This window comes from Molothrus aeneus, chromosome 17 (assembly GCF_037042795.1).
Source record: "Molothrus aeneus isolate 106 chromosome 17, BPBGC_Maene_1.0, whole genome shotgun sequence".
Lineage (NCBI taxonomy): Eukaryota > Metazoa > Chordata > Aves > Passeriformes > Icteridae > Molothrus > Molothrus aeneus.
Window position 1 is genome coordinate 3,408,696 of NC_089662.1, and position 23,604 is coordinate 3,432,299.

The window sequence follows — 23,604 nt, forward strand, 5'->3', positions numbered from 1 at the left end:
CCCAGGGCTCTAGTGTGGTGCTGGACATCTCCAGCCAACAGGCAGGGCTGCAGTGCCAGTCCCATGCTGCCAGGCTGGGCAATAAGCATGTCCCCAAGGACGTGACACACACAACATGGCTTGCTCATGGCACAGCCAAGCCATGGCCAGCCCTGGCTTGCAGCCACATCATGCCAGCTGGCCAGCAGATGGTCACCCAGCAGGACACAGGCTGAATGTCCTGCCTGCCTGGCTGTGCTCCTGCCTGCAGGACATGGCTCCTGGAGAGGGGCACCATCACCTGAGCGGCCCCCAAGGATGCAGCACCAGTGGGGTGGTGCCACCATGGCTGCTCTGCTTGCTTTTGAGGAGGAGATAAGGGAACTGGGGACTCATGCTCTGCCAGGAGAAATCCTGCCTGGAAAGTGCTGGCACCTGTGCTGGGGAGCAGAGCTGATGTACAGCCATGGGCTGCTGCCAGCACAGCATGAGTGGAAACCTCTCAGCACTGGAAGGGCAGGGCTAGGGGACTGGTGGGACTCATCCTACAGGCAGGAGCTTCCCCCAGTGCCCAGGCAGCCCTCCCTCCACCTCCTGCCTTCCCTGCAGCCTTGCATCCCTTCTGCAGCATCCACAGGGATCCTGCACTGTGACTTGGGGTGGGGGAGAGGTGGGCTCTGATGCTGCTCTCAGCTGCCTGTCCTCAGGAGGGATGCTGAGCCCCTGTCCCATCCCACCCTCCCCAGACAGAGGAATAAAGAGCATCCTCTGCTGCTCCACAGGCAGATTTCCATGCCAGCCCCGTTGCCATGGAAACTCTCCTGCCTGAGTGGCTGCTAATTAAGATTCCCACAGTGCCACCCTGCTCCCAGCCCAATGCTTGGCACAGGGCACAGGCAGGCCCCCAGCCCCCCAGCAGGCACGGGGGGGGCCCTGGCACTGCCCACCTGGGCGATGTGGCACTTGAGCTCAGCACGCTCCATCTCCCAGGCAGCCTTGGCCTTGGTGAACTGCTGCTGCAGCTCGCTGGCACCGCGCCGCTCCTCCCGCAGCTCCGTGCACAGCTCCTTCAGGGTCACCTTCATGTCTGCCAGAGTCTTGATGCACTCGTTGGGCTGCAGGAGAACAGGGGTGAGCACAGGCAGCACGAGGGGACCCAACAGGCTGGGACTCTGTGGGAGCTGTCCTCTCTGCATCCCAGCCCTGCAGGCTGCTGCCAAGGTGAGGGACAGGGGAAGGCACCATGGCAGGGGACCATCCCCACCCAGGCACACACCCCAAGAGGAGCCGCCAGCCACAGCAGGGGCTGATCCTACCCTGATCCACCCCCTGGGCTTGTGGGGACCCTGCTCACCGTGTTGGGGGTCCAGGTGTCCCCGGCACACATCTTGTTGTCTGCCTGTTGCTGTGGGGCTAGCTCCTCCTCTTCCAGCAGCAGGTACAGCTCCTTCATGCTGTTCACCTGTGGGTCACACCATGGCTGGGGTGATATGGGGACCCACAGCCCCTGGGCAGGGATGGGGGACACCCAAACAGCCCTGGGCAGGACAAACAGGCGTGAGGGACACACCCAACAGTGTGGTCTCCCCTCCATGACAGGCCACTGTACCTCCAAAAAGTCCTCGCCCTCACTGTGCACCACCTTGCCCTGGCGCCAGCGCTTGAGGAACCACTTGAGCTTCATGAAGAGCAGGAGGAAGCTCTGCCTGAACTGCTGTGACTCCTGCACCAGCAGGTTCTTTTCCTGGCTCCAGAACTTCTGCTCCAGCCGCCTCTGCAGGTTGAGGCTCTGCAGCTCAAACTCCCGTCGCAGCAGTGCTTTCTGGTGGTCCTCCTTCAGCTGGGGAGAGATGAGTGGCTCCAGGACAGGCACATGGTGGCAGCCATGTGATGCTTCCCCCCCAGGGCCTGGGCTGAGCCTGGTGCCAGCCCCATATCCCCATCTGGGGGAGCTGTACCACTCTGGAGCATGCTGGGGACAGCAGGGCAACGGGGGAAGCCCTGCATGGCTCCATGTACAAGGAGGAGTGTGCTCAGCCTCGAAAATGGGACATGCTGGGTGTGCTCCCAGGTGACACCCAGGACCCCACATGGGTCATAGGGCTGGAGGTGGCACTGCCATGGGTTGAGGACAGCTGTCTCCCAGGGGCAGAGGCTGTTCCCTACTCACCTGGCAGATCTTCTGTGAGAAGTTGTCCACCTCGTCCTTCCTCAGCTGCCTCTCCTGTGAGAGCTGCTCCTGCAGCCCCCGCAGGCTCTCGTTGGCCTCGGACAGCACCAGCTGCAGCTCCTTCATCTGTAACAGCCCCAGAAGGGGATGGCAAAGCTGGCCTGCACTTCCCCGTGTCCCTCCCTGAGCAGGCTCTGCAGCTTCCCCTGTCCCCAGCTCCCAAAAGGCTGTCCCACAGCCCTGTGGCCGAGGGGACACGGCTCCCAGGCTGTGCCATACCTCGGTGGCGTAGGAGTCGTTCTCCTCAGCCCGGCAGTGTTTGTAGCTCCGGGCATGGGCGGGGTCCGTGTCCTTGGCGTGGGGGATGCGAAAAGGGTCGGCGTCCCTAAAATCAGGCTGCTGCATGCGTGGGCAAGTTAATGAGAACAAACCAAAAGAGCGGGAAGGGGAAAAAAAAAACAAAACAGAAAACAAAACAATGGGTCTCCGAAACAGTAAAGAACTACAAGACAACAAAAAGGATGAGGAGGAGAAGGAGCTTCATCACCATGGCGGGAGACAATGAGGAAACCAAAAGGAAACACAGGATGAGGAGACACGTGGCCTGGATTGTTTGGGGAAAGGGGAAAAAAGAGAGAAAGAGGGAAAAAATGTGCAAACACCAGTTACGGTGCCATGCAGTGACTGGGGGAGACTGGGACCTCGGGCTGGGGGGACCACATGCAGAACAATAGGACTCTGAACAAGCGAGTGTGCTCCAGAAAGGGGCTTGTGCCTGCAGCCCCAACCACCACTGACACCCCTGTCACGAGCTGGGACCCCTGAGGACAGTGGGACAGCAGGGCATGAACTGCTCTGCACTGCTCCAAAGGTGTTCTCCCTTGGATGCAGATTTGCCCTGAAGCCTTTGCTCTCCAAATTACCCTGCCTGGGTGCCTCTGGGGACGGAGGATTCCTGCAAGTGAGTGCCTACAATTTGGGGTGCTTTCGGAGGCTGCAGGCTGCTCTCCTCCCACCCAGCTCATCCCCAACAAGCAAAGAGCTTCTGAGACACAATGTTGGGCTAAGCCAGGGAGAGCAGCCAAAACATCAGCCCCTGCTAAGGTGGGATTGCACCTGAGACCCCTTGGCCATGGGCAGGGCAGCCTTGGCACAACCAGCCTGTGCCAGGGTGCCCACTGCCTCCTGCGCTGGGCACACTCTGTTGGAGCAGAGTCCTACCTTGTCCCCGGTGCCACTGGCATGCAGTGAGGTGTTAGTTTGGATTTTGCTCTGGAGAGGCAGGAGGGAGGTTACAGTGGGGATCAGGGTTTGCTCCATTAAAGCAGGAGGAAACGTGGTGGCAAATAAAGCGGCAGCTGCTGTGAGGGATGTGGGAAGAAGCCATACCTGGAAGTCAGAGGCATGCTCTTTGGTGACATCGTGGCTGCTGGGGCTGGAGAAGGGGAATGAGTCCGCGTGCTCCTTGAAGCCACCGGTGAGGTGGTCCACCTTCCTCACGAAGCAGCCCAGGTCCTGCTGGAGCACGCCCAGCCTCATCAGCAGCACATTCATCAGCTTGGCATCGCTGGGGCTGTCACCACCGCTGCCCACCGCCTCGCCCAGCAGCACCCCTGCACACTCGTTGTCCAAGCAAGCCTTCAGCCCCGAGGTGAACCCGTTGGCATCCGAAATCAAGACATCGATAGCTTTACTGACCAGCGTCGCCTGGTCCCGGATGCCCAGCAAGGTCTCCAGGTCCTTGGGCTTGAGCACTTTGGCAGGGCCATCGGGCACCTTCCCAGTGCCCAGCCCCCTGTCCTGCACGTCGGCCTCGCTGCTGCCCACACCATCCCTCCAGCCGGCGGTGGGCACGCACTGCGCCGAGTCGCCAGCCTCGGCGTCGGTCTCCAGCATGGGCCGGGTGCTCTGGCAGGAGGCCAGGTCGCAGCGCTGCAGGTTGGAGAGCAGCACCCTGTTCTCGTACTGCAGCTTCTTCACCTTGCCGCTGAGCTCGCTGATCTGCACCTTGGCCGTGGCCAGCTCCTCCTGCGAGGGCTCGCTGACCACCGAGCAGCTGTCCTCGGACAGCGTCACGTCCAGCTCGTGCTCCGACTTGTACTTGCTCAGCTCGCTCAGGAGCAGCTTGTTCTGGTCCTCCAGCTCCAGCAGCGAGCGCCTCAGCAGCTCGGCCTCCTCCTCCACGAACTGCAGGTGCCGCCGCAGCTCGGCCACCGTGTCCCCCGCGTCCCCGCAGCCGGAGACGCCCGCCAGGAACCGCGCGTCCTGCCCCGGCAGCTCCCTGTCCCCCTGGCCCTTCATGTCGTCCATTTCCGCCCGCAGCCCGCGGTTCTCCACCTCCAGCTCCACTATCCTCCGGCTGAGGATGTTGGCTTCCTCCTCCACCAGCTTGAGGTGGACCTTCAGCTCGGCCTCGCGGGAATGGGGAGAGTCAGCCAGCTCCTCCACGGAGAGGGAGCTGTCCAGGTCCCCGTACAGGGACCTGTACTTCAGCAGCTCCTCCTTCATGCCGTCGTTCTCCTTGGCCAGCTTGGTCAGCTTCTTGCACATCAGGGCTGACTCCTCCTTGGCAAAATGCAGCTGGCACTTCAGGTCTGCGCTGTCCTCCTGGGGACCCAGAGGGGGTGGTTATTAGACAGATGCTCCCAGGAACCATGGTGATTCCCAGAGAGCCCTGGGGACATGCCACCTTCCCCCTCCTGGCTCTGCTCTTGGAGGAGGAAAAGCTTTGAGATCCATCCTGGAGACTTTCAGGGTGAGCCTGGAGATGGGACAGGATGCCCTGGATGAGGAGACCTTGGGGTCCTGCCCTAAGAAGGACATTGAGCCACCAGCAGGGATGTAAGGACCAAGTCCGGCCTGATCCACAACAGGGCAGAGGGGCAGGGAGAGCTCTCAAGACTCCACAGGGTTATTAAGGCTTCCTCCCCAGAACTGCCACTGAAATGCTCCTGTCAGGGCTCTGCTCCCCTCACTCAGCCCCCAACCTCATCACAGGGCAGAGAAGCTGCTGAGAACCTCTCAAAGTCCCAACCCCCAGCCTTGCTACTACCGCCTTGCCAGGGCACTGAAAACCCGGGCAAAGCCTCAGCACCAGCTCACCAGTCCCTTCCCAAGCCCCTCTGCTTCTCAGAACCGTTTCTCCGTGTGTTCTTTTTTTATTCAGCAGTTAGGATCTTGGCTGTCTGCCCAGACAGACCGTTTCTCTGCTCTGGGAGCTTTTTGGATGGAGGACCAGGATTTCCTGACGTCCAGCTCGCAGCTTCCCGTGCCCTGGGGTCACCTGAGTGCTCTGAGCTGTGTCGTGGTCACTGCCAGGAGGGGACCTGCTGGGCTGTGCCCCTCACCTCCCTGCACCCACTGCAGCTGGGCAGTGCTGGGGGTGGCCAAGCCCTTTGGCTGGGTGGCTGCTGGCCCTGGTTGCCCTCTGCCTGGCTGAACTCACCCCCTTTCCCCTTTCCTTGGCTGGAAAAAACAAGCTGTCCCCTTCCTTGGGTGCTCTGCACCCCCAGCCCCCCCAGCCACACCCATGCTCACCCCAAACCCCACAGCAGTATTTACTCTGCTGACTTCCTGCACTGCTCATAACAAGGCCAGGGGTGATGGAAAGGGGGTTCCCATGAGTTTGGGGTGCCATTTTAGTCCCTAAATGTCCTGCAGTGACCACAGGAACCACCCTGCTGCACTTCCATGCTTGTGCACTGGGACACGACCTCACTAAGGCGCATTAAAGCTGTGCCCCCCTAATTAGGTGAGGAGATTAGGGGAGGGCTGCTGTGGGCAGGGCAGACATGACCTCAGTTCCTGTTTTTTCAGGGAAAAAAAAAAAAAGCAGCAACCCAGTGTGTCCCTCTATGGCATCAGCAAAGAGACACACACAGGTCCCCAAGACCATCTGGAGTGCTCCTGGGGTCTGGGGAGACCTCAGTGTTGAGTCTGTCCCCTCAGCTCTGTTTTTAGGGAGTGCTGAAGCTCAGCCAGCACAGCCAGGCAGGAAAGGGGCCCAGGAAGCCACAGATGAGTCACAGCATCTGAGCCACAGGGCCACCAGCCACAGCTGAGCAGGGACAGGGAGCCCATGGGGACCACATGCAGGGGCATCTGCACCCAGGGAAGCCCAGAGTTCCTGGAGCATTGGTCCCACCACAGAACTGAGCCCACCCTGACCCCAAGCTGAAGGGTCTCAGCTCCATGGGGAAGCAGAGGGGGCTGGGGTTGTTTCCTGCCTCAGGAGGAGGCAGATGAGGGGCTTCAGCCTCAGGAAAGGGGTGATGGAAGAGCCCCCTCAACTCAGGGCAGAGCTGGCTGTAAGAGCTCTCTGGGGAATTGAGGGGAAGGATGCTGGGACCATCAGCTGGCCAGAAAGGGCTCTGAAGAATGGAGGTAAAGGGAGGTGATAAATAAAGACTGAAAGGGAAAGTCTTTGAGGGCCTGGGGGTCTCTGTCCTGTGGCTGCACAAAAGGGCCTGTGCCAAGAAGGACACAGGTCACCCAAACCCCTTGGGCTGCTCAGGGTTCCTGTTGGGAGACACTCAGCAGCGTGTCAGGAGTGTCCTTCCACCGTCTGCCTCCGTGTTCCAGCTTTTGGGGAGCAGATCTGTTCCCTAAAATAAACCCTTCAGGTCTTTTGCCTTTGAAAGAGGATTTTTCCTCTTGCCTTTCTATCCCTGCAACAGCAGCTCTGCCTCTCCAAGCCCTGGTAACAGCATTAGTGAGTCACAGCAGCTCAGCTCAACAGCAAGTGACAGCTGAAATCCTGCTGCCCCTGGCAAATCCCCTGTGAGGGCAGGAGTGGTGTGGCCTCCAGCCATCCCCACAGGGACCCTCTGCTCCCCCCAGACCCTGTAAAGCTCCCAGAGCACCCTCAAGCACAGCTGGAGGGACACAGGCTGCAAGAGCCACAGGAGCAGAAGCAGCTTTGCAATGTAAAAGCCAAACTCCTTCAGCTCCTTACACAGGGAAAGGGTTAAAGCCACTGCTGCTCCATTGATAAATGAGACAAGGGAGCGAGTGAGGACAAAGAGGATGGCCCAGCACATCAATCCCTCCCTTATGCAGGGGCTCTGAGAGGCAGGAAAGCTCTGCAAAGCCCTGCAAGGAGGGGATGGCGCTGCCATGCCCGGATTTGCTCCTGGCCTGGGCTCAGTCTCCAGCTGATAATCATGAGCTGGGGGCTTGGGGGGTCACTGTGCCCTGGGTGCCCTGCTGCTGGTACCTGCACTGATGGCTTCTTCTCAGTCTTGCCCAAGGAGCGAGAGCCCCGCTTCTTCAGGGAGTTCTGCAGGAAGAACAGAGAGTTATGACCCACAGCGATGGCCCTGCACCCCAGCAGTGACAGACAGACAGATCAGTGTGGATGGACATTGGTGCTGACATTCCCAGATGCTCCTGGACCCCAGGAGAACACCCTAGCCCTGGTGGGCTGAGGGAGGCCCTTTGCTTTGAGGGAGCTGGACTGGCAAGCATCACATCATGAGGTTTGGCCAGAAATTCCCCCTGCAGGCAAAGGAGCAGTGCAAAAGCAGGAGTGAGCAGGAAATGAGCCATGGAGAGTGGAGAGGCTGAGTCACTGTCCCTGTCAGGGCTGGATGGAGCAGGGAATCCAACCCCCAGGGCAAGGGACAGCTCTCAGTGTGTGAGATTCCAGGACATTCCAGTGTGGGAGCAGCAGATGATGACATTCCCCATCACCTTCTCCCCAAGCAAGGGATATGTCCTGCTCCCTCAGCAGCATGATGCTGACTCTGCAGTCAAGGTCACAAGGGGACACAAGGGACAATGTCCAGGCTAGTGAGGACAGCTGGGAGGTGGGGAAGGCAGACAGAGCAATAGGGCAGACCAAAAGCATGGTAAAAATGGAGGTGCCCAGAGCAGAGCCAGTTATCTGGGGAAAGACCCTCAAGAACATCCACAGAGCCTCCCATGAGTGCTGGCTGATCCATGCAGCTGCCCTGGACCTCTTTCCAAGCTGGTGCTGAGGCCCACAGCCAGAGAAAGCAGCTGTGAAATGTAAGCTGCTGCCTGTGCCAAGGTGCAGGGCTCCAGGCTTTCCTATTAAGGCCACGACCATCCCTGGAGCTGCTGGAGCTGCAGAGCCTCTCCCAGGGGCTGCTTGTGCCACATCACATCCCCCTCACCCCCACCCTGCTGGGGACTGCAGCTGGCCAAGGGCAGCCCCAGCCCCAGAGAGCCCCAGGCACAGCACCCTGGGGCAATGTGGCTGTCACTGCTCCACCCTGGGATCAGCCTTGGGGTCCCCTCAAGGCCAAGCTTGGTGTGGCAGGCTTGGCATGGGGTACCCAGATTGATGCCACTTTTTCTGACCCCTTTAGGAGACAGGAGAGGGGGGAAATGCCTGTGCCTTTGGGAATGATCCCCAGACAATTATCCAGTTATGGGAGAAACCTCTTGGAAGGGAGGAATAATCAGCCCCTAGGGGTGAGTGCAGCCCTGCACAGTCCCTGGCTCTGGCTGCTAACAAGCTCTGCGAGGCTCTGTGCCCTGCAGCAGCAGGGAGGAGGAGGGCTTTTAGCTCACTTTGTCTAATGTTTGCCTAATTAGCACTCTGCAATCAGCGAGTCACCCCAACGCCCTTGCTAGCCTGGGGATGTGCCATCCTGAGCTTGGGGACCATCTCTGAGCCTGTGCCAGCCAGCAGTGTCCCCAGGGCTCAGGCAGCTGCAGGAGGGGCTGTGTCCCACCCCAGCCCCTTCAGCCAGGGCAAGGCAGTGCCTGCCTCTCAGAGCTCCCCACAGAACCATTTTCCCTGCCTGTTTTCCAAGTGAGGGAGAGCTCCAGCCCAGCTCCCGCTGCTGCCATTTGTTATTCAGCCCGTGCTCCCAGCTGCAGGGAAACCCATTTCACGGCTGTTAGCAGGGCTGTGCAAGGCACCAGTGTGGGGGATGCTGCTGAGTGTCACCAGCACGGCCATGGCTGACAGGGGATGGCTGCAGCTGGATCCTGCAGCTTCCCAGGAGCTGGGCTCGGCTTTTAGCAGGGATGGCCCCAGAGATGCCGAGCTGCCTGTGCAGGAAGCACAGTGGGGGAAGTGAGAGCCTTCCCTTGGCTGGGCCTCCTCCCCCACACTGCCCTGATGGCTCAGCCAGAGATGCATCCCAGGCTCCCCGGGGACCAAAGGCATCCTGGGCAGTAGGGAAGTGGGTTACAAGGGCTGCAAGGGATCTCAAGTCCATGCTGTCACCAGGATGCCTTTCCTGTCACCGAGGTTGACACAGATCCCAGCCAGAAGCTGGTTCCAAACAGAGCACGACATGGAGTGCCCTGGACCTGTGCATATGGGTACATTTGTGACTGCCCAGGACACAGAGGGGATTGTGCACCCACCCAGCTCCACAGCACCACTGGGACACTGCTGGGACCTGCAGGATGTGGTCAGGATACAGCCAGCACCAGGCACTGTGCCAGGGACAGGGACCCCACACATCACTTGGAGCTTTGCCCAGATGGAATTGGGCAGGGCCCAGGGGGCTGGGCTGAGCAAGTGGCCAGGGACATATAAAGCGTCCCCAGAGCAGTGGGGAAGTCCCACAGCCCCCCCTGGCTGGGGCAGGGAGGGATGGAGCACGCTGAGGGCAGGTGCTGCTCGGGTTTCACAAGCATCTGTAGCACGGTTTGGGTTTCAGTGACTCAGGCAGGGCTGGGGGTTCCCATGATCCAGGGCCAGGACACCTGCTATGAGCAGAGCCTAGGGAACACCTCCTGGTCCCCTCCCATGTCCCACTCACCTCTCTGAGCTTGTCCATCTCGTTCTGCACCACCTGCTTGGCCAGCTCGGTCTCGATGAGCCGCTGGCGCAGCTCCTCGTTCTCCTCCTCCAGCCGGATCCTCTTCTTCTCCACCACCTCCAGCTCATTGTGGAGCCGCACAGAGACGTCCTTGGCCACCTGGGGACACGGCAGGGCTCTCCTCAGACTGGGACTCCAGCTCCTGGGCACCCACAGTCCTCATGAGGAGATCACCAGGCAGTTACTGAGACCCTCTGGAGGAGTCTCTGTCCCCTCAATCCTGGGCTGTGACTGTTCTCGTTCCTTCACCAGCTCCAAGGCTGCCCTGCATCCACATTCCCTGGCCAAATCCTGCCTTCCCCAGCCCTAGCATGATGCTGGGAGACATTATTCACCTTTTTCCCATACCACAAAGCTGGAGAAGCCCCCAGCAGGCTGGAAGAGCTGGTAGGCAGTAGCAGAGCAGGCAGCCTGTCGCTGCAGGCAGCTGGCCAGGAGAAAGAGGAGCTGCTTCATCACATTACAGAAAAACCAGCAGCTGCCCCAGGGTGAAGGGTGCCTACATACCCCCCAGAGCTCCCCCTCTCCAGATCCCTGCACAGGAGCACTCCCCAGCATAAAGGGAGCTTAGTAACACAAAACACACGCTCCTGCATTTGCAGGACAGCAAAAATTGTCCCAAATGCCACTGGTCTCCTGCACAGCCTGGGATATCAGCACTGTGGAGGCAGCAGCAAGCCCTGCTGCAGGATCTCAGGCCATGGGGCTGGGCTCCTGCTCTCCTGAGGATGGGCTGTGCTTTCTTTCCCAGAAAGGGAGAAGCTGGAGGGGGTGTTTTTGGCAGCAGCCACCCAAGCTGAGGGGGGAGCTGATGGGTGGTTTGGGGAGGGGATTGGGGCCCCAGCAGGGATGGGCAGCAAGGAGGGTTCACAGCCCAGCACTTGTGGCACGTCTTGGCTCCAGGATTGGCTGTTTTCTGCTCAAAAAACAAAGTTAGTCCTCGAGCTGTTGCACATCCATCCCGAGCTGTCTCCGAGTGCCACCGCACCCCCTCTTGGCAGCAGGCTCGTTGGTGAGAGCCCTCAGCAAACACTCACCAGGCTCCTGGAGGGCAAAGCAACGTCACCCTGCAGAAATCCTCCTGTCCCTGCCCCAGCCCCACGTGCCACCATGCCTGGGGCTCTGCAAGGTTTTCCTGAAGGCCGAGAGAAGCAGCTCCCAAGCCTGCAGGGTCCCTGTGCTCCCTGCACACTCACGATGTTCCGTCCTGCAGTGGTGGCCCCATTACATCCCCACAGGAGCAGGCTAAGGGAGCTCAGCCCCAGGGCACAGGGCTGGGCTGGGCTCCAGCCTGCTCACGTATGGCACATTCTCAGGCAGTGCTGGCCCTCTCCACCACCAGGACCCCCTCAGACCACCTGTGAGCTGAAAGCCCTGCTCCCCACTTCCCACATCAACACTGCTAGCGGGGAATTATAACACCTCCAACAAAACTGCACATCACAAACTGCACATCCTCACAGAGCTCCCTGTACCCCGACATCCCCTGCCACCCCCATGCCCACAACTCATCAAAGCCCCCTGTGGGGGCTGTCTGGGTGGGGAGGTGCCCTCCCAGGCTGACCTTGACGTCCTGCTCGAGGCTGTGGATGAGCTCGCCGTCCACCTGGCCGGTCTGCGCCACGCGCAGGCTGCGGCGCTCAGCCTTGCGCAGCCGGTACTGCAGGATGCGGCACGTCTTGCTGGCCTGGTCCAGCTGCTGCCTCAGCTCCTGCAGCTGGTACACGTCCTCCTCCATGTAGACATCCCGCATCTCCAGCATCTCGGCGCGCAGCTCCTCGATCTCATCCTGCAGCGAGATGTTGGGTTAGACCCCGCAGCTTGCTCTGCTCGCTTTCCACCTGTGATACATCCCTACCATGGCTCTCCATTCTCCATCCATCATCCATCCATCCATCATCCATTCATCATCCATCCATCCATCCATCCATCCATCCATCCATCCATCCATCCATCCATCATCCATCCATCCATCCATCTGTTCATCCATCCACCATCCATCCATCCCCCATCCATCCATCCATCCATCCATCCATCCATCCATCATCCATCCATCCATCCATCCATCTGTTCATCCATCCACCATCCATCCATCCCCCATCCATCCATCCATCCATCCATCCATCCATCCATCCATCCATCCATCCATCCATCCATCCATCCATCCCATGACCCATTTTCACAGGTCTCCAAGCCCTTGGGCCAAGCCCAATCCTTGCAGGAGCAGGCTCAGAGCCAGCGGGATGCCGTCACCCAGGGGTGAACCAGTCACGTGGGGGGAACAGCCAACAAAAGTGCCTGAGAGTCTTTGTGGTAAAAGAAAGAGGAAGGTGGGGGAGGGAGAGGAGCTGCAGGAGCAGCTCAGGCAGCAGGCACAGGGAGAAAAAATTAGGTTATGTTTGGAAAAGATGTGTCAGGGAGGCAGGCGAGGGAAGGAGGAGATGGCAGGCGAGGACAGCTCTGAGGGGAGGCAATGTGGGGACATGAACCAGATGCCACCAGTGCTGGGGATTGTTTTGCCACCAAGCAGCAGTCCTTGGGCTGGGTCCCGTGTTCCACCTTCTTCCCAGTCTCATCAGCTCTCCCAGCACAGCAGAGCCTCTGGCACAGAGCAATTGCATCACTGCCACAGCAGGGCCAAGGGTGACATCCCACTGGCACCAACACTGGCCCTGAGCCTCCTCTGGGGATGTGGCGCACCACTACTGTGGGGTCCCCAGTGCCACCTCCTCATCCAGAACGGGACTGTGGTCATGGGGATGCTCGAGAACTGTCCCCTGTGGTCCCTGGGGACTGACCAAGCTCTGTCCATCTCACCATGAACATGGTGCCAGCCCAAATCCCCTAGGCAAACACTCCACCCACCACACCAGCTGTCCCTCCTCAACCAGACCCAGTGGGACCAGGGATCGATCCCTCCTGGGAGGGATCAAGCATCTGCTGTCCTGCCAAAACCCCTGCCACTGAAGACCTCTTGACATTGCCAAATGCAACTGGCACTTGAGAGTGGCTCACACTGCCACTCTGCACCATGGCATGGCCAGGCAGGGAACAAAAGGATCTGGCAGAGGATTGGGGATGCTCAGCCCTGATTCCCCCTGGGCAGAGGGGACAGGGGACTGCCCCCACATTGCTGTGACAGTGCCCTAGAGCCCGAGATGGCAGCTCTGTGCTGGCTCTGCCAGGCGCTGGCACAGTGGCTGCCACACTCACCCTGCCTGACAAAGCCCCAGCTGCAAGAACTCCCCGAAAGGAGAAGCCAAGCCTGGGGAAAGGGCCTGCAGCTGCAGGGACAAGTCACAGTCGCTCACTGTTGGCTTTAAACACTTTGTAACAAAGAAAGAACCTCAATTAGACAATCCCGGATTATCTCCTGGCCTGGGAGCCCGGTGGCACCACGGCCACCAGGGTCCTGTCACCCTCTGCTGCTCTGCTTCCACACAGGGGGTCCTGAGAACAGATCTGCTTCTGTTCTGTCCCAGAACAGAAACAGCCCCGAGGCTTTGAGATGAGCACAGGGGGTCCTGGGGACAGACAGGCTGTTCAGGGACAGCCAGGGAGTGTCCTGTGAAGGGGCATCACTGCAGACGTGTTTGAGAAAACCTCCTGGACACGTCAGGTGTGAAACCCCCCAGGGACAAACCACACGTTCCTGCAAGGGCTGGGATGCACCATGGGGTGACAAACTCGGTGGGAACCCCCCACCAGCACTGCCACCTCCCACCCTGGCAGGGCCACAGCAAAACCCCCATAAACCAAACCAGCCTGGAGAGCTTCTTTGTGGCATCCATTCTTTGGGAGTTTTCACAGAAAAAAAGGCATTATGGATTGCAGGTGAGCAGGCACACTGCAGTGGGTGAGGAAAATCCTTCCTTTCATCACCAAGGAATCGTGGCTTGAATACAGCTGCAATCCTCCTTCAGTGCTGACCATTCCAGCTCTCACTTGCCATGTGGCTTTCCCAGGCAGCAGCTGAGCAGGGCAGCGAGCAGGGACCTTGGAAAAAACCCAACCACATCTTGCATTTGCTGGAAGAAAGCCTGGGCTTGCCCTGCTAAGAGCTCCTGCTTGTTTATGCTTTGGGTTGTAGCAACCGTTATTTTAGGGGGAGGCTGTGTCCAGCCTGGGCAAAGCCTGGAAATGCAGGCAGGGATTGGGGCTGGGGGGGATTGCAGGAAAGCAGTGCCTGTCTTTGCTCCAGCTGCAGGAATTCACTCACATCCCATAACCTGATAAATTCTCTGGGTGGATGCAGCAGGCATCCACAGCCTGCCCCAGTTTGCCCCATGGAGGTAAAGCATGCTGGTAAGCCACAGTAAAGGGATTAGGATTGGAGAGTGGAAAAATGCCAGGGAGAGAGCTTGGAGGACAGAGCTGATCTGCTAAGGCAGCACATGGGGTGCACTGGGGTCTCCTCACAGCTTCAGGGGTCCCTGATGGTCACAGAGCCTCACCCTTTGCACATTTTCTGGAATTAATGCCCAACCCAGTAAAAAATCCGTTTGGATTAAGGTGAAAGCAGAACCAGGAGAAGGGAGGAGCCCCACAGAAACATCCCATATTCAGGGGTGGCAATGAGCACTGTAAGTGATGTTAAATGAAGTGTGACACGGTGACAGGTGGGCAACACTGAGGAGGAGATAAATGACTTCTCTCCCCCACAAATACCCTGGGGACTGCCCTGCTGGGCCACTCACCCTGTAAACAACAGAATGCCCAACCCTATGGGAGTCACAGCCTCCCAGCACCCATGGGCCGCTCCCCTGCTTGTCCTCCAGGGTCACCCAGTACTGCACCCTGCTCATCCCATCTCTGCAGCAGCAAAGGTTTCACAGGTTTTTCAAATTCCAAGATTTTTTTACACTAGAAATCTCCTGTCTCAGAAAAAACGCTGGGAAGCTGCAGTCCAGAGAGACTCATTTGAATGGCCCAGGGATTGTGTGCAGAAGCAAACAGCCCATTTTGTGGCTGCAGGAGCCAGGTTATGCTCAGTGGAGGAGCTCAAGAGACAACCTACCTTCAACCTCCCCTGCACAAACCTCAGAGACACTGTCTCTCCCTGGGGAGATTATTAAGGAAACTAAGGAGTGGAAAGGTGGGATGCAAAGGGCCTGTTTCCAGCTCAGGAAAAAGAAACCATGCATTTTTAGAGAAAGAGGAGGCAACAGCTCTGTCCACACGTGCACTTGAAGGACATCAGCTCTTTCAGGAAGGGCTGAGCTTTGGGGTGATGACCCTGAGCAGTGACAGGGCAGGAGAGGGACCAGTGGAGATGGCAGAGCACACCTCAGAGTGCAGACCAGACCAGAAGCAGAATTAAACCCTCAGATCTCCTACCCAAGGGGAGTTACACGCTGACTTTGGCTCCTGCAAGAATGCAGCAAGCTCTGAGCAGAGCAGGGGGCACACACTGTGCAAGCCAGCAGGACCTGCTGTCTCCAAGGAGCAGAAAACAGCAAGGGACACAAAACAGACTCATGCAGCTCATGCAGCTCACCCACTGCTGGCTGTGGCAACCTTGGCAGGCACAGCCAAGCAGCAGCAGCCTGCCCATGGAGGATGGGCAGCATTTTGGGGGGCACACCCTGCAGTTTCATCCCCAAACCTCAGCAGAGGAGGAGGAAGGGTGGGAGCAGGCTGGGTGTGTGGCAGAGGAGCCTTTGTGCAGAGCTGGGCTGTGCTGGCAGGGCTGTGCCTGCGGCTGGCCCCGTGCAAAGATGGGGATTACAGTGCAGGACAGCAACAAGCACGCCTTCCTCCCAGATTACAGCACAAAAGCAGCAGCTTTCAATTAACTCTGAGCAGGCAGCCCGGCAGGCAGCACAGGGAATTATGCCTGAATTTGCCAGGGGGGGGAAAAAAAGAAAAACCAGAGGGGATTTTTAAAGGAAACTGCCCAGGGTGCTCAGGCATGTCCCCTGCCAGCAAGGGGAATGCAGGAAATGCAGCACACCACAAGCCCATGGCAGAGTGCAGTGGGTGGAAGATGGGCAAGGCACACCCATGTCACACACAGGGGCTTCTCTGGGTGCATTAACAGCAGCTCTGGCCCAGCTCTGACAGCAAACACCGGCCATCCATGTCATGCAGGAGCTCAGTGTGTGCTGATCCCTGCCCCTGGCTGGCATGGCAGCTCCCCCTTGGTAATGGGAGTGAGGGAAAAATCAACATTTCTCAGCTTTACACCTGCCCCCATAAATTACCAGGCAAACAGCTGGGGGCTCTCTGCAGCCCATCCCGTGTTGTGTAGCATCCAAAAAGGCAAGAGGCTGCAAAACCCCTTCCAGGGTGGCTGGTGGCTCCTGGGGCTCCCAGGCATGGTCCCTGTCCCCGTGGCCAGGCAGAGCAGGGACTGAGTGCCAGCCAGGCTGCTCAGACACAGCCCCCCATACCCTGTGGGGGCTCTCAGAGAGCCCTCGCTGGTGGCATGACTACCTTGGGGGAAACAAGGCACCCAGCCACATTAAATCTTTCTCCACAGAGCTGGGAAATGCATGTGAGCCCCGGGGGATGTGGGATGACTCAGGGCAGGGAGCAGGAGAGGGAAGGCAGCGGGAAAGGGCACTCAGATCCCAGCGTTACACGGCTCTTGCTTCAACCCCTTCCCGAGGAGAGGAGAGGGAGAGGGAGAGGAGAGGAGAGGAGAGGGAGAGGGAGAGGAGAGGGAGAGGAGAGGCTTTGCAGGCAGCCCCTCCCCTTGCTCCAAACCCTCCCGTGCCCACTCTTTGTCTGCCTGTCCCTCTGCAGCTGCTGCCGTATCACATCTCACATTTTCCAGCCTGCTGAGCAGGGCTGGGAGCTGCTCTCCATCACACAGCTCAGCAACAGTGAGCTGGGGCAAGGACACCAAGCCACCTCCTCCCTCGCCAGGCTGCCAGCCTGCCTGTGAAAACAGCCCTTTTTGGGGAAACACTCAGAATAACCCCTTCAGAGGGGTCACAGCAGGGGCAGAGACCTGAGAGCAGGGACAAGAGGAGATCCCAGCACACCCAGAGAGGGAGGAGGAAAGCAGAGCCTTGCATGAATGTGGGGTGCAAAGAGAAATGGGTGAGATGTGCTTAAACAAGTGGGTTTTATCAGGGCAGCTGAGGGAGGATGGGACGTGAGCTGGCACTGCTGGAGCTCTGCTGGGAAGCTCCCAAGCCCAGCGTGCACCACACGGGTGTAGTAGCAGCACACACGTCTGGCTCGTGCCACAACGTCACCAAACCTTCCCTCCCGCCCCCAAAAATCCTCATCTCGCTCCAAATACGCACTGGTGCTGATGAATACGCGAAAAAAATATTCATCTGCAGCTTTTTGGGTGAGTCCTAGCAAATAAGTCACCTGGGATAAGTCTGATTCATCCACACCTGAGCTGCATGGCAAGATGGGCAGTGCCAATCCCTCGGGTCAGGGCTTTATTTTTGTTTTTAATCCTGAAATGCCTGAATTTTTAGCACAGATGGCACAAGCCAGCACTCTGCTGCAGCCCAGCCCAGTTTTCTGCTCCTTGCTGGAGAAACTAGGCAAATCTTCCAACATTTTTTGGAGCACAAGAGGTGTGTGCTCTGGGCTTCTGCCCAGCTGGAGCCAGGGTAGCACCCCAGCCACCTCCTGCTCCAGAGTCAGGAGAAGTGAGCTACAACATGGAAACACAGATATAGCAGGATGCACACGTCAGGGAGGGGACACAAGTGCTGGCAAAGAAGGGATGATGCCACCAGCATCCCCCTGGTGCACACCTCCAGCAGCTCTGCCCTCTCCCACTGCCCCTGGCCAGGGGATTTCAGCTGCCAGCCCTCAGGGCAGGTAAATCACTCACTCCCTGCTGGCCTGCAGCTTGCCAGGAAGGACATCACGTGGGAATGGAGGAAGCAGGAATGGCAGCACTCGTTCTTGGAAACCCAGGGGCCTCATCTGTATTTTTCCAGCCCCCAGTAAATCAAAGCCTTTGAGCTGTTGCTGCTAATTTTGGCAGGAGTTGGGACACCAGCTGTGCACTGGGGCTTTGCTAATGGACAAAGGGCCTGATTGAGCATCTTCCAGTGCATCACCCAATGCCCACCTTGAGGCTGGAATCCTGACACTTTCACAAACTTGGGCAGCAGCAGAGGAGAGCTGGCCTGACTTCCAGCCTACAACACCCAAAGAGCAGCTGGGGAGCCTTGGTACCCAGCCCTGAGCTTGCCAGCAGCTGACTGCCCAAACAGCTCAGCCACAGCTCCACCATGAAGGAGAGCAGAGGGCACAAAATGCCTGCAGCCAGCCCAGGATGTGGCTCCTGATGGGTGCTGGTGCCCACCAGGCTGGTGTGTGACCAGAGGTGGGACAGCTCTGTGTCCCTGTCCCCTCACAGCACGTCTGCCCCTATGAACCAGGCAGACCTGGAAAATGGCCCCAGGGAGCACAGGAACCAGGGGAAGAAGAGAGCTGGAAAATGTCCCCAGGGTCTGGCAGCTGCAGCAGCAGGCAGGGAGAGCAGCAGGGAGCCATGCCCAACTGCCAGGCCATGCCCAGCTGCCATGCCCAAGGTCAGATTATGCCATACTGTGTCCCAGGCTGAGCACATCCACACCATGCTGAGCTGTGCCAGCCCAGGCTGTGCCAAGCCTTGCCATGCCAAGCTTGGTTGTGCTGCACCCAATGTGTTGTGCCAGGACAAGCCATGCCCAGCTGGGTCACGCCTGGCTAACCTGGCCCACGTTGTGCTAAAGGCTGCCCTGTGCCAAGCCATGCCATGGAACACTGAGCTGAGCAGTGCCACACCACGCTGGACCATGCCCAGCTGGGCCATGCTGTGCCAAGCTGAGCTCTGCCCTAAGTTCAGCATAGCCATGCCAGGCTTAGACAAGCCAGACCCTACATCCAGTCATGCTACACTGTGCCAAGTGAAGCCCAGCCACAGCATGGCAGGCCAGCATTCCCTGGCTGTGCCATGTTCAGGGATGCCATGCTGGGCTGAGCCGTGCCAAGCCCTGCACCCAGCCATGCTGTGCTGCCCATCTGAGCCATGCCAGGCTGAGCTGAGCTGTGCCCCATGCCCAGCCATGCCCTGGGATGCTGAACTGCACCAGGCTGGACCCAAGGATGTTGTGCCACATGGAGCTACACCTTGGGATGCAGTGCCATGTCACGTCATGCCATTGCCAGGGATGCTGTGTCATGCTGAGCCATGCTATGCCATGCTGTGCCATGCCATTGCCAGGGAAGCTGTGCCATGCTGCACCGTGCACAGGGATGCCATGCTGTGATAACCACGGATGCTCTATTGTGCTCAGGGATGCTGCACCATGCTGACCCCTGCCCTGGGATTCCAGCCCATGCCATGCTAAGGCCAGGGATGCTGCACCATGCTGAGCCATGCCCTCAGATGCCCTGCAAAGCTCTGGGGACGTTAAACCACGCTATAGCCAGGGGATGCTGACCCTGACTGACCCGTGCCCTGTGATGCCATGCTGTACCAGGGATGCCATGACACACCGAGCCGTGCCACGGATGCCACTGCACACCGAGGCGTGCCAGGGATGCCACACCGAGCTATGACAGGGATATCACTGCACACCGAGCCGTGCCAGGGAGGCCACACCGAGGCGTGCCAGGAATGCCACTGCACACCGAGGCGTGCCAGGGATGCCACACCGAGCTATGACAGGGATGCCACACCGAGCCGTGACAGGGATATCACTGCACACCGAGGCGTGCCAGGGATGCCACTGCACACCGAGGCGTGCCAGGGATGCCACACCGAGCCGTGCCCACCTTGAGATAGTCGTTCTCGGAGCGCAAGTCCTCCAGCTCGCGGAGCAGCCCGTCGGTGCCGGCGTCCAGCATCTCCTCGGTGAGGTCGGAGAAGGCGAGCGAGGTGCTGAGCTGCAGGCGGCTGCTGGCCACGGAGGCGGCCGAGGGCTCCTCGGGCAGCGGCGACGCCTCTCCGGCCGAGGGCGGCGGCGGCGGGGCGCTGCCCGGGGACTCGCCATCGCTGCCGCTCAACCCCAGCTCCAGCGACAGCAGCTTCGCCTCCTCCGAGGCGCTGCAGTCCGACACCTCCGAGCTGCTGTCGGTCAGCCCCGAGCCCGGCCCGGGCGCGGCGGGCACCGAGCGCGGTCCCGACCCGCTCCTCCTCGCCGCGGGGGCCGCCGTCTCGGCTCCGTGCCGCCGGCCCTTGGGCCGCGCCGCGCCGCGCCCCGCCGGCCCCTTGCCGCCGGCCCGGGCCCCCGGCGGGCCCCGCTTGTCGGTTCGCCCGTCCTTGCTCCCGCCCGGTCTCCGCGGGTGCGGGTGCGCGCCGCTCGCCGCCAGCCGCGGGGCCGCGCCCGGGTGTCCCCCGCCGCCGCCGCGCCGGCTCTTGGCCAGCGACCAGCCCGGCACCTCCTTGGGGCGGGCGGGCGACGGCGCCCGCTGCGGCTTCTTCTTCCTCTCGGGGAGCAGCGGCGGCGGCGGCGGCGGCGGCGGCGCGGGGGGACCCGGCTGTGCCGGCGCGGCCTCCATGTCCCGCTGCGCTGCGCTGGGCTCGGCCCCGGCTGCGGCTGCGGCCCCGGCCCGGCCCCGGCCCCGGCTCCGCCCGCCGCCGCCGGGCGGGGACGAGCGCGGGCGGCGAACAAAAGGCGGCGGAGGGAGTGTGGGGGGAGGCGGGGGGCGGCCGCGCTGGCGGCAACAGCGACCCCTCCGCCCGCCCGGAGCCGCGCCGTCCCACCCTGCCCCGGTGGATGGAGGCATCCCCGGCGGATGGGGCATCCCCGGGGTGAGGGATCTCCCGCGGGTGTCTTCAGCAACGCGCGTTCTTTGGGGAGCCGTGACATGGCAGGCTCTGCCCAGCGGAGAGCCCCTCGTGTGTCCCCTGCAGAGCGGGTCGCTGCGGTACCCCTGCGGAGGAGGCTTACACCGGGGCATTTCAGCTCCGGGGACACCCCTGAGGGTGAATGTCCCTGAGGACAGCTCTGGGGAATGAGGTCCCCAGGGTGTCCCTGTGAGCGCAGCTCCTCCGGGGCAGTCTCAGAGGTGAGGGTCCCCGAGGGACACTGTGTGACTGTCCCCCGGGGCACCACTGTCACTGCAGGGCATCCTCGGAGCTGGATGTGCCCCGTGGGTGGGAGCTCCCTGGCGCCCCGGAGCCAGCTCCGCTCCCCTCCACGCTGCCCAGGGCCGCTGCAGCCTCCTCCGGAGCAGCGGGAGCGCAGTGCCTCTCCAGGGGGAAGCCTGGAGCAGCGAGTGCCTGTTCAAGTCTGCTCCCACCCACCCGCCGCGTCTGCCGTACGTTACCAGCCGGCCCCAAACCCACTGCGGAGCATCCCAAGGCTCAGTTTGAAAAATGCTCCTCGGCTGTATTTGTAAAATGCTCCTCTGCGCTTTACCGCGTGGCCTCAGCACGGGAAGCGATGCTCTGCTGCATCACACAGAGCCTGGGACCCCCTCGCTGCTCAGATTCCATTCCTAATGCTGGGCAGCACAGCCCCAAGGCAGCGCCTGATTCTGCCCGGGGCAAACCCGAGCCTGGCAGAGGGGCAGAACCCGCTGCACATCTCGGTCTTAATCGGCCCAAAATAAACACACGTGGGGTTTATTAGGACGTTGCTCAATACCCCTCTCTGTTCAACCCACAGCCCCCTGCCCCCCTCCCCAAACATCCTCTGGATACAGGCTGGGATTGCACTGCTGCTCTGCCCTGAGCCAGCTGTGCCTCCAGCACAGGAAAACCAGGATTGTACAGCAAACCAGGGCTGTACAGCAAACCAGGGCTGTACAACAAACCAGGATTGTACAGCAAACCAGGGCTGTACAACAAACCAGGGTTGTACAGCAAACCAGGGCTGTACAACAAACCAGGATTGTACAGCAAACCAGGATTGTACAGCAAACCAGGGCTGTACAGCAAACCAGGATTGTACAACAAACCAGGATTGTACAACAAACCAGGATTGTACAGCAAACCAGGGCTGTACAGCAAACCAGGGTTGTACAGCAAACCAGGGCTGTACAGCACACCAGGGCTGCAGTGATACCTTTTGTTGCAGGTATCACTCCCTGCGGCTGTGGAGCTGTAAATCCGTGTGTGCCTCTGGCCAAGCTTGCTGAGCCCCCGTGGCTCCAGGAATGCCAAGGTGTTGTCTCCAGCCTGTCAGCAGCTTGTGAGCATGACAAGGGGGGTGTGGGTGGAATAAGGGACCCCAGGAAGATGAGAAGGGCTCTGTGTCCCAATCCCACCCTGCAGCACAGCCACTGCACTGGGAAAGGAAGGTTCCTGGGCATCCTGCCCTTTCCAGGAAGATTTGCAGCCACAGGTGCCACTTTCCAGGCTCTGGCACGTTGCCTGGCACCACACCTTGCAGCAAAGCAGGCTGAGCAGTGCCAGGTCCTGCCCCACGAGGGATGGAGGGCGGGTGGCACAGCCCTGCCTTTCTGTACGTGCCCAAGGCCAGGGCTAGCGGCAGGGCTGCCCTCCCCAGCATCATTAGCAGCCCTGCCGTGACTCAGTGCTGCTGCATGACTGCACATGCCCCGAGCGGGACAGGCGCTGACCGAGCAGTGCTGCCTGCGCTCATTAACGATCATCATTAGTTCTGCTCCCGACAGTGCTAATTGCGTAACGCCGGGCACACGGTGGGCTGCCCTCGAGGAGCCACACAGCTGCAGCGCAGCAAGGGATGAGGGCAGCCTGGTCCTTAGGAACAGCCCCCAGGATGTTGGGAACAGCCCCTGGACCTTGGGAACAGCCCCCAGCATGTTGGGAACAGCCCCAGGATGTTTGGAATAGCCCCTGGTCCTTGGGAACAGCCCCCAGGATGTTGGGAACAGCCCCTGGACCTTGGGAACAGCCCCTGGACCTTGGGAACAGCCCCCAGGATGTTGGGAACAGCCCCTGGTCCTTGGCAATGGCCCCCAGGATGTTGGGAACAGCCCCTGGTCCTTGGGAACAGCCCCCAGCATGTTGGGAGCAGCCCCCAGGATGTTTGGAACAGCCCCTAGGATGCTAAAAGGAGGGACAGGACATGCCCCAAACTCTGCTTGGGGCTGAGCACAGGGTAGAAAGGCTTTCCCAGAGAGCAGCCCCCCTCAGGGAAGCCCACCTCTGTCAGATCTCATCACTCACAGCCCCCTTGCTGGAGCTGGGGACTCATCCCTGCCCTCCCAGCCTGGCCCTGGCTTGTCCCCACTCCTGTCAGGTTGTTGTACCCCTACTGGGCTTGTGTGGCCAGGTTTTGGCAGTGGGGAGAGGGCTACAGGGGTGGCTTCTGCTTCCCCCACATCCAGCAGAGCCAGTCCCTGGTGGCCCCAAGGTGGATGTGAACCCTGGCTGTAAACCTGGCCAGTGCAGCCTCCCAAAGAGGATGTGAATCCCATCCCAGCAGGATGTGCCTTCTGTGGTACCTGTGCATCCCCACAGGCAGGTTGTGTCTCACCCCCTCTTTGGAGGCAGCTGAGGGCTGAGCCCGGTTCTGGGGCTGCTGCCCAAGGGAACAGGGCTCAAAGGCAGGAGCAGGTTTGGGGTGGAAGTGGGAGGGATGTGAACAGACCTCAGAACATCCCCTGGGGCTGGAGGCAGTGCAGGCAGCCAGGTTTAGAGCTGAGCCAAGCCAGGTGCCTGGCCCTGTGCTCACCATCACCCTGGCACTGCCACAGAGCTGTGCTGGAGGGGACAGAGCCCTCAATGGCCAGGGCTGTGCCAACTGATCT

The 23,604-nt window shown here is 60.1% G+C and overlaps 1 protein-coding gene across 2 annotated transcripts in view; it reads right to left on the minus strand.

Moving 5' to 3' along the window:
* The window catches only part of MTCL2 (microtubule crosslinking factor 2), a 29,158-nt gene extending 9,241 nt beyond the window's left edge, over positions 1 to 19,917 (minus strand). Inside the window, exons 1-10 of one of the 2 annotated variants that reach the window (XM_066561820.1) lie at positions 19,696 to 19,917; positions 11,519 to 11,743; positions 9,895 to 10,053; positions 7,365 to 7,427; positions 3,539 to 4,756; positions 2,429 to 2,548; positions 2,150 to 2,275; positions 1,589 to 1,819; positions 1,334 to 1,441; positions 927 to 1,094 (exon numbers count right to left, since the gene is read on the minus strand). In XM_066561820.1, the coding sequence (XP_066417917.1) occupies positions 927 to 1,094; positions 1,334 to 1,441; positions 1,589 to 1,819; positions 2,150 to 2,275; positions 2,429 to 2,548; positions 3,539 to 4,756; positions 7,365 to 7,427; positions 9,895 to 10,053; positions 11,519 to 11,743; positions 19,696 to 19,767 (2,490 nt within the window). In that variant the 5' untranslated portion in view covers positions 19,768 to 19,917. The remainder of the gene's footprint in view (positions 1 to 926; positions 1,095 to 1,333; positions 1,442 to 1,588; positions 1,820 to 2,149; positions 2,276 to 2,428; positions 2,549 to 3,538; positions 4,757 to 7,364; positions 7,428 to 9,894; positions 10,054 to 11,518; positions 11,744 to 19,695) is intronic. The other variant, XM_066561821.1, reaches the window with a different exon arrangement.
* Between the last annotated feature and the right edge of the window lie 3,687 nt (positions 19,918 to 23,604).